Here is a 9,876-nt window from a genome sequence, read left to right on the forward strand (position 1 = left end):
GGCAGGAGCAAGATTCAATGTCCTCCAAAAGCGATTTGATGCTTTTTGGCTGAAGAAGGTCTGTTTCTCTTTTTCCTTAGCTTCTCCAACCACTTTCCTGGTTAATACATTGGTAGTCATTGAGGACCTGCAGGCTCTTTGCCCCTCCAAAGTGTGGGAAAAATTTTAAATAAGAATTTCTCTCCTTAAAAAAAGATGTACTAAGAAACTTACTAAAAAACTGAAGTAAGCAACCAGGGAGGCAAAAATATACAAAGAAACAAGTTACAAAGTATGTGCTTGTGTGATAAACTTGATGCTCACCTGAGAGTCTATTCTAAGCTGGATTTCTAATCTTTGCTACGTATAGAAAATCAGGGTTAGTGAATACAAAGCTCTTTCTTGGTAAAATGAACCCTGGAACCAGACCCAGGTTTCCTTGAGAACCGTCCTCAACGATTCCATTAGTTTGGGAGCATTTCTGCTTTAGCTACATGTGATCTTCTCGTAAAATTGTTTGCAAGGGTCAGAAAAGTTTTTCTGTAAGAGGCCAGATAATAAATATTTTACGCTTTGTGGGCAATATAGCCTCTGTCACAACGACTCTGCTGTTGTTGCATGAAAGAAGCCATAGACAATATGGAGATGAATCAGTGCAGCTGTATTTCAATTAAACTTCATTCATTAAAAGAGGTTCCTGGCCAGATTTGTCCTGAGCCATAATTAGTTGCCTCTGCTCTAGAAGATAGAGAAGAAACCATTAAATGCCCCGTGTTCAGATCTGAAACTGAATGATGGCTCAGTTTCAATGATCAGGTGTGGCTTGAAATAAAATTACTAAGCTTAGGAGAAACATCTCACTGTTGCCTTTACTTAAAATGTTTTAGGGAGAAAAGAAGAGAAGCGTTGGGGATTTAAGGCTGGGATACTGGAGAGACAGAGAACAGTACAGGGAAAGAAGAGCCTGACAGACAGAAAATTGTATTAAATATGAGAAGCAACAAAATATTGGGAAAGAACATTTAGATCTGGTGACCTGGGCCACCGAAGTGGAGCTTGCCAACTTAACAACTAGGCCACCAGGGCCAGCGCCTTTGTTGCTGTTTGTTGTTGTTGTTGTTGGACTTTTTAATATGCTCATGTATAAAGTGAATACTCACATAGAAAATAACAGGGAAATAGGATAAGCTATTAAAATCTTGATCCACATATCAGAGTTTTGTGAAACTGCCAACACAACTGCCTTGTGTCCTGTCAGAATTCCCTTCTCATTGCTCTGTCTCACTTTTGTGGCCAGATCCCACCTCCATCCCACAAGATTAGATGGGAAAGCATACCTACCAAAAGAAAATACAAGTTTTATCATAGAAACAGACAGGTGTGTATACCTGGAACTCACAGCTGTCAGAAGAACATGTGCAAATGCTCCCATGAAATAGTATGGAAACTTGGCACTCCTCAATATCATGGGCTTGTGAGGCATTTATGGAGAGAAAACATCCCAATAGATTGGAAAGAAACAGGATTAGGGAGAGAAACAGAATGGAGATGGAGGTTGAAGTGAAGTTGAAAGTCTAAATAGAGCATCATAAATAGAAAATGACGTGAAACAGGGAGAGAACTTATAATACAAGCCCCAAATTAAATTTTCGATAAACAATCTTCCGTCAGATACATTTTTGTCCAATGCAATCTTCTGTGCATAGTGGAACTCAGGAAAACTTGTCTTTTTGGTGATTGTCTTCAAACTCTATTATCCAATCCCTTCAATATACCCACTTTGATTCTATGGCATACATTTCCTACATCAAAATAAATTGACGTTATTGAGCTAGAAAATATTTTTTGATTATAATTTTGGAAGCTGCACTTTGGAAAATAGGAATAGAAAATGTGAAGCATCCTGAATTCACTCTAGGAAGAGCATATAGATCCTGTGGGACAGAAGTTGGTGAGCAAACCAATCACAAGGCTGTAATCCTCAGAGCCACAGTCATTGTCGCTTTCCTACTCTGCTCCTTTTGAGGGACAGTCTTCAGACTACAAGCATTTAGAAAACTTAGCAGAGAATACATGTTCACTTAGAGCAAGTCATGTCAAGCTAACCCCATTTATTTTGGGTGAGCTTATTAGAGTGAGGAATTCTGAGAAAGACTGGGAAGTATCATGCCTTGTTTTCAGCAAAGTACTTGACAATGTTTTCACAACACATTTGCAGTTAAGGAGCTAAGACATACATGCTCCTGATGTGGTTCTCTGAGGTAGATTCAAGGCTAGTGAATGATTATTCTCCAAAGTGCTGTCTCAGAGTCCATAGGAAATTTATCAAAAGCTCTGTGAGGTTTCTGATTTGAGAATACAAAAGCCAAATAGTCAGTGCACTAATGACCCAGAGGTGAGAAGAATCAATATCACAGATGACTGAATCAAGGCACCAAAGAAATCACATTGAATGTAAAAATATGCCTGGCTTGTCTTAGTAGCTCTCCAATTCTCTTAGTTTCTTAAGTGCTAATATCAGAGTTATCTGACTCATAATTCAGATATAATGCCATTCCTAGAGAGATGGAATTCAAGGAGACCAAGGCCAATGACACAGGATCAAATCACTTGGCCAATCATCCTCCTGGGATCTTGTCTCCTCTGGGCTCAAGCATCTCGGCTGTTGCCATGTTCCTTGTGGTCTATCCTCATTGACTCAGCGTATCCAGTAAAAGGGTGTTTATTTGTCCCCATTCTTTTGTGTTAGTACCCATCTAGTATCCCAATTCCTTAGAGACACTGTTCAGTCTCCCTCTTACCATTCTCTGAGACCAAATGATCAACCTCTAAGCCCAAATCATTGCCCTCTTCCTATTCCTTTGAGGCCAACAGCCCTCTTCCTGGGCCTCCCCCAGTCTTCTGGCCCAGACTCCCAAGTCACTCCAGCTGTCTACCCTAAGTACTTCCTATGGCCAATACCCTAGGTCTTTGGAGATGATCTGCTCCAGTTACCATGATTTAAACATAACCAAAAGAAACTCTGTCCCCAGAGCATAATTGGCCTGGTGAGAAGAATGAATTTCCGGACCTTCAGGGATGTCTAAAGAGATGGTGGCCTGGAGGAGAGGGCCTCAAAAGGACGCTGTCATTATTGTCAAATACTTGACACACTGACATGTTAGAAGATACAGAATTATGTCACAAGGATCCAGATGACAGGATTGGGACCTATAGGTAGATACTGTAAAGAGCATGTGATGGCTCAATGTAACAAAGAACTTTCTAACAACAGATAGTAACCCATGTGGGGAACAGCAAGAGGCTTCTCTTTTTTGGTACCACAGGATACATGTATAAACTCCTTCACGGTTTTGAGGGAACTTTTTGATGTTTTAGCAAACTTCATCTTATCTTGGTCTTTATCACTCAAAAAATGTAATTGTTCATACAGGTGAGTACATTTTGGTGTTTGAGACTCTATGAAGCAAGCTGTCTTTGCAGTCACAAATTGGATGGTTTGCAAGAAACTCAGGTAGTGTGCGAGTGTGGCCTGATTAGGTCTTGCTAATTGCCAAGTGGCAGCAAGCTGAGCTGAGGCTGAGATCTCAGAGGAAAGAAACATTGTCTCTGGGCCAAGGGTCACCAATCTTGGGGCCCATAAGCATCATGAGGAGGTGGTGGTTAGAAATGCAGAGGAATTCTGATCATTGAGAGGGAGCAGGAAGCTGATGTTTTGAAAAGGTCCATGGAATGACTCTGATTTAGGTGATTTGGGGAACTCCCTTCGTGAAACACTACCAGAAACATTTCCTTTGAAACCTTGACCAGTTTGAAAGGATGGAAACCGTTTTAGTGAAGGTATTTTATTGACAGGTCTACGTGAGAGATATGGGCCCTCCCGAGGTGAGACAAGGTTAAAGAGGGTTCCATGCCCTGGATCTGAGCCCAGGGAGGGTGGAAACTCCTCAGTTGGCTGCCATGGTGTTCTGAATCCACTGGATGTAGTTGCAGACTTTGGTGTAGACTCCAGGTTTGCCTTTGAGGGCACAGCCTGCACCCCAGGAGACAATGCCCTGAAGGATTCCATTGCAGGCCACAGGCCCCCCCGAGTCCCCCTAAAATGAGAAGAAGAGAATGTCAGAAGTAGTGCCTCCACCTCTTTAGCAGATGCAGAGTCCAGGGCAGGGATGGAGGGAAACCCACCTGGCAGGCATCCTTCCCACCCTCAAGAAAGCCCAGGCACATCATGCTGTTGTTGATCAGGCCTGGGTAGGCTTTGCGGCAGGTGGTGTTAGAGAGTATGGGGGCCTTCAGGCATTGCAGAGAGTTAGGGAACTTCGACCCATTGCTTTCTTCATTTTCTGTGGGAGAGCTCATTCCTGCACAAGGGCATGGTGATATTTGTTACCTACAGACACTGAATAACACCCACCTATCCACGGATATGAACTACTCCAAGCCTCTTGCTCCAAACTCCCCACAGAGTCAGGTGCTGCAGAAGGCAGCAAGAATTCTTTTTAATAATAATAATACTAACAAAAATGACTACTATCATTTCTTGAGCACTTATTATATGCCTTTTACTATTCTAATTCATTGCATATATTATCTCATTTAATCCTTATACTCAACCAGTAGGCTAGATATTATTATTATCTCCATTTTGCAGAGGAGCAAACTGAATTAAGTTCTTTCAAATAAATTGCCCAAGGAAACTGAGCTATCTAAACCCAGACAGTGTGTCTCCATAGCCTTCCACCTCGTCTCCACTGTAGTCTAACTGTAGTGACTCTCCTGTCATTGAGTGACACTGAGGCTCACTCACCAGCAGAAAGCTGTGTGCTGCCCCAGCCAGAGATCAGACACTGAGTACCCGTCTTGGGGCAGGAGCTGGGCAGGGAGATGGTGTTCACACTCTTGTTGAGGATGGCTGGTTTAGCCAGCTTGATTAGCATGATGTCATGCCCCGTGGTTACACTCTTGTAATTGGGGTGTTTGATGATCTTGACTGCACTGATGAACTGTTCAGTCCCTTCCAAGACAGCAATGTTATGTTCACCCAGTCTCACATGGAGGCGTCTGGAAAGGGAGAGGAGAAGCCACAGTTCTTTTGCTAATCTGCTGGATCTTGCTTTTACACTCACAGTCCCACCCTGTGGTATCCCAGCAGAAGCTTGCAAGGAAACGAAATGACTCAAGACAAAACTGGCCTCATAGGTGGGCTTGAAGAAATCTTTATCTGATAGTGGATTGTATCTGATGCAGAAACAGAGGCAGTGAGCAGAACACTCTCATTTCTGAGGCTCTCTAACAGCAGCTGGAAGTCGACTACAGGCTGTTCAAAACGTGTCAAGAAAGAAGGGACTAGTGTGTACTAAAACAGAAGGTCAGGAGTCCATGGATTCAAAGAATCTAAAGATAATTATAGCGGAAAGTTGCATAACAATGCGCCTAAAGTTTCAGTTAAGTAAGATGAATACGTTCCAGGGATCCGCTGCACATCCGTCTACCTACATTGAATACTACTGTATTGTACAGTTAAAGATCTGCTAGGAGGGTAAATCTCATGTTAAGTGTTCTTACTACAATAAAGTAAAATTTAAAAAAGAAGAAAAGAAAAGAAAGTTAATTAGAAAGTCTGGGTTTAGTGAAGACAAATGTAATGGAATACACGTCATGAAGAAGGGTTTAGCCTTAGAGAAGGAGACATTTTCTTCAGAGATGAGAGGGAGAGGATGCTCAGAGATGATGGTCACAAAGAGAATGTTCCTCATTAACCCCTGCATCTCTCTACCAGGGCCTGCCCTCCTAACGTGATGAGTGAGAGCCAGGGAATCAACCCTCAGATGGTATCCATTGCCACCCACAGGGTCTCCCATACTTACCGTCTATAGCAGTGAGCAGCCGACAGCACCCACTGGCTGCTGATGAGGGCGCCCCCACACCGGTGGAATCCAGCATACAGGGACACCTGGTAGGGAAGGGCATTGATGTCACAGGTATAGCCCCCAACAATCTTGTCATTGTCATCATCACCATTCATGGGTAAAGCCCCTAGGAGATGAGAAAGAGAGAGAGAAGATAGTTGAAGATCATACTTTGCCCCAAAACTTCTGGTAAGAAGGTAGATGTGAAAATATGCAACATAGCACTTCAGGTCAGAACACTGGGGATGTCCTGCTAGTCTAGACCTCTGTTTTCTTCCTTTCCCAAATGAAAACAGTTTTAAACATGCTGTTTGAAATATAATACACCTTCATGGAAGCAAATTACAGAAGTATAGTACAGTATCAATTCAGTAATACGGAAGAAAAAGTTATCTCAAATTCTATTCATTGAAAATAACAACTGTAAATGTATAGTAATGTAATGTAAGACATTTATTCAGGTAATTTCTTTGTAAAGACCTGCTCACATATACACACTCACACACATTTATGGAATATGTTTTCATAAGTCAGGCTCTATTTCACGTGCTATTCTCTAGCACTTTTGACAGAAGTAATTAATCTACTCTAAAATGCTTTAAAAAGCTGAGCAAATTTCATAGACTTACTTTGAGGGATCTCCCAGTTGGAAAACAGGATCATGAGCACTTGTGAAAGGTAGAGATAGTACAAGAGCCACTGATTGGTTTAGTAAAACTATAAAAACTTCCACAATAAACAAAGCAAATCAAAATAGATGATTATATTGGACAGTCAGTATATAGAAAGATAGATGTAATCAAGTTCTACATTTTCAGAAGTTACATATTGGAAAACTGAAGGTTGCATAATATCATAGAGGTAGTAAGAGTGGAGCCGGCATTGAAACTGAGTTTTCCTGACTCTGGATGCAGTGCTTCCCTTGACACCCCAGTGTCTCCTGTCCAAATAATTGAGGTCATTTTGCATGTGAACACAATCATTTTTTATGAGAGGCATTGCTAAAAGGATATACAAGAACTTTCACATTTTATAATATTACCCATATTGCAGCCTCTATTGAGAATGAAAAGGGATCATGAAACTGTCATGTCACAAGAGAAAGTCAAGAAAATTTTCTTTTGATTCCCATGTCTTCCTGTTAAATCAAAAAGGATTCATGGATTGAAATAACAGGAGCTGTTTGTATGAAGGATGGAAAATAGGGAAGAGAAAGGAAGAGGGATGGAAGACGGCAAAGAGAGAGGAAGGGAGGGTGCTCTAGACCCGAAGTCTGTGCTAAAAATCAGAAGTAGTCTGGGGGCAAAAATAAGATTTTTGACATAAAGAAATATCCCTAAGTCCCAGATTAATAAGGAGGAGCACTTTTGATTCTCTTGAGAAGCTAACAGCACAGGGAAGGATGTGGCTCTGGTAGAAAACCTGACTAGCCCACGTGGGAGGCTGTCTGTTTCCAGCCAATGGGCACACATTTTCCAACTCTAGAAGGCCTCAAGCGAATGTAGCCTCTTGAATTCTAACTTTCATATTATAACAGGGTCCAAAGCTGACACATCTCTGGGCCCTTATCTAAGTCCACAGCCGGGAATTCAGAGGAGAGGAAGCTGAGAGGGACAAGGACCAGCAACATTGACCTGGACCACATACATATAGGAGCACACAGACACACACACACACACACATACACACACATATATACACACATGTTGTTACATACGGGTAAACTCCAGGTCTTGATTTGCTAGAGACAGTTCTAGTTTATGCGTGCTGCCCTGATACAATTATTATTTGTGTCACTTTTCATTCTCAAAAATGTCCCAATTTGGTCAATCAGTTACATGGCCACCCTAGTTACAAGGTCTCATATGATCATCATATCTGGAAGGGAAAGTGAGGATTAGAGTTTGTTATCGCCTGTTGCATGTCTTTTTGATTCCTATCAGACGTTCATTTTCCATTCTCCATGTTGTTTCAGGTAGAGTAGAGAGACCCAAATGTTTTCTGCTGGGTTTCTGACCTACACAGGGGGTCACAGATACTGGGAATTTAGTTTCTATCACTGCCTCTTATTTTAATATTGAATTAAAAAAACTTACCAGCAACTTCTAGGAACATGAGAAAGATGATGGACTTCATAGTGGTTCTCCAAATGCACTTGCAGTGATGCAGAAGAATGAGGGGATGGCCCCTTTATATTCCCCCAAAGCAACCAATCTTATCTCTAGTCCAAGGCCCCTGGGCCGCAAGTGGAGTATGATAGGAGACACCCAGATGCTCGTCTGGAGGGGCCTCCATTTCTCAAGCATGGCAAACATTGTTGCTGGGTTAATCATAAACAAGAGTACAAAGGTGAGTATGAGATTTGCAGAAGTAGACCCCACATGTTTAAGGCCTTCTCATGCCCTTGGTTTAATGTGGGTTTCCTGAAAAGATGAAACAAAGAGCACTGCTCAACAGAACTCTGCATCAGTTGAAGAATGAAACACCTCCAATATAAGCGATGCATAAATATTCTTTTCACTTTATACATTTTCCTTTTATGATTTTTTATGCACTAATTTCTTATGATTCATAACCTATGCCTCTAATACCACCCTCTTTCCTGAGTTTCCCTTAGTTCCAACTTCTACCTGAACATATCTCCTCAAGCGTCTACAGCACCTCAGGCCAATTTATCTAGAGGTGAATTCATCGTAGCTTCCTCTTCCTATTTTTTGTAAGTCAGCGCAATGTAACGTCATCCACATGGTTTGTGAAAACTGAAACATGGAAGTCACCTTAACTTCTCCATCTATCTTACTCTCCACCTATGTTCAAATAACAATTCTTGAAGATTTACCTATCTTGAAGATCTTTGACTCATCTTTGAAGATCCTTGAATTGTTTTTCAATGCAACCACCTGTGACTTAGTTTGTGACCGCAGTCTTTCTCTTGAATTACTGAAATAGCACCATAAACACTTCCTTGTTTCTGGATTTACTCTCCTTCAACTCATATTCCATACTGCTACCAGAATGATCTTTCTAAAATGCACACAGATCATGTCATTTTCTTGTCTAAAACCCTTTTTAGCTCCACGTCGACATCAGGATAAGTTTAAATTTCTGGGCATGGCTTTGAAGCCTATACACTTGGATACTCTATGAAGTTTTACACCACTGTGTCTTCCCCCACTCTCACCTTACCTGGTTAACTCACACTCATTTCTCAGGTCTCTAACCAGAAAGAACTCTGAACCTCACCTGCACTCTCCAGCTTAAATCAGGCCTTCCTGAGTTTTCTTTTCAGTCTCTACTTTTATTATATTGACTTCCAATTACATATTACTTGTTGAATATCTACTTAATTCTGTTGTTCCAGATAGTTTGAAATTCTTGAGGGCACAAATAATGTCTGATTCTCTCACTATTCTGGCTGAAAGCCAGGATGTTCCTGACACACAGTAATTGCTCAGTAAATAATGCTGAATGACTTGAATGGGTTAGTTTCCCCGCTTCCTTACTGGTAAATGCCTATTTATCCATTACAATTCATCTTAAGCATCACCTCTTTTTAGAATTAACCTCGGACATTTACCTATGCCCACTTCTAACTCCACCCCCATGCTGCCGCTGATTTGTTAGATAACCAACCCTCTCTTGCTTCTCTGCACCCTTTTAAAGTCTTTGTATATCACTATTAAAACATTTGAAGTTTGTTGCAAGTTTTGATTTCCCTGTCTGTTTCTTCAACTAGATTATGAGCTCCTGAAGGAAACGCTTTATGTTTAAATCCCAAGTTTGTAACTCTGTCTCTGGCATAGCATAGATGCTTATGCTCCTCTTTGCCCCATCAGACACTTAAAGCCCATCTACCACATCCCCACCAAAGGTCATCCAGCCTCTATTGTAGAGAGGAGATCACAGTACCTTCTCAATCACCTGGTTGGAAAATTCCTCCTTGTGTTGAACTAGAAAACAGTCTCTTAGAGCTTCTAAGCATTTGTTC

General features: G+C 41.4%; 1 protein-coding gene across 1 annotated transcript; it reads right to left on the minus strand.

Moving 5' to 3' along the window:
- Positions 1-3,808: 3,808 nt before the first annotated feature.
- LOC103564090 (trypsin-like) lies at positions 3,809-8,131 on the minus strand. Its single transcript, XM_008539641.2, has 5 exons — positions 7,985-8,131; positions 5,847-6,015; positions 4,787-5,040; positions 4,165-4,340; positions 3,809-4,076 (listed from the first exon to the last, which is right to left on the minus strand). The coding sequence occupies exons 1-5, from the start codon at positions 8,022-8,024 to the stop codon at positions 3,927-3,929; spliced, it is 789 nt and encodes a 262-aa protein (XP_008537863.1). The 5' UTR covers positions 8,025-8,131; the 3' UTR covers positions 3,809-3,926.
- Between the last annotated feature and the right edge of the window lie 1,745 nt (positions 8,132-9,876).

This window comes from Equus przewalskii, chromosome 4, assembly GCF_037783145.1.
Source record: "Equus przewalskii isolate Varuska chromosome 4, EquPr2, whole genome shotgun sequence".
In the NCBI taxonomy this organism is placed as follows: Eukaryota; Metazoa; Chordata; class Mammalia; order Perissodactyla; family Equidae; genus Equus; species Equus przewalskii.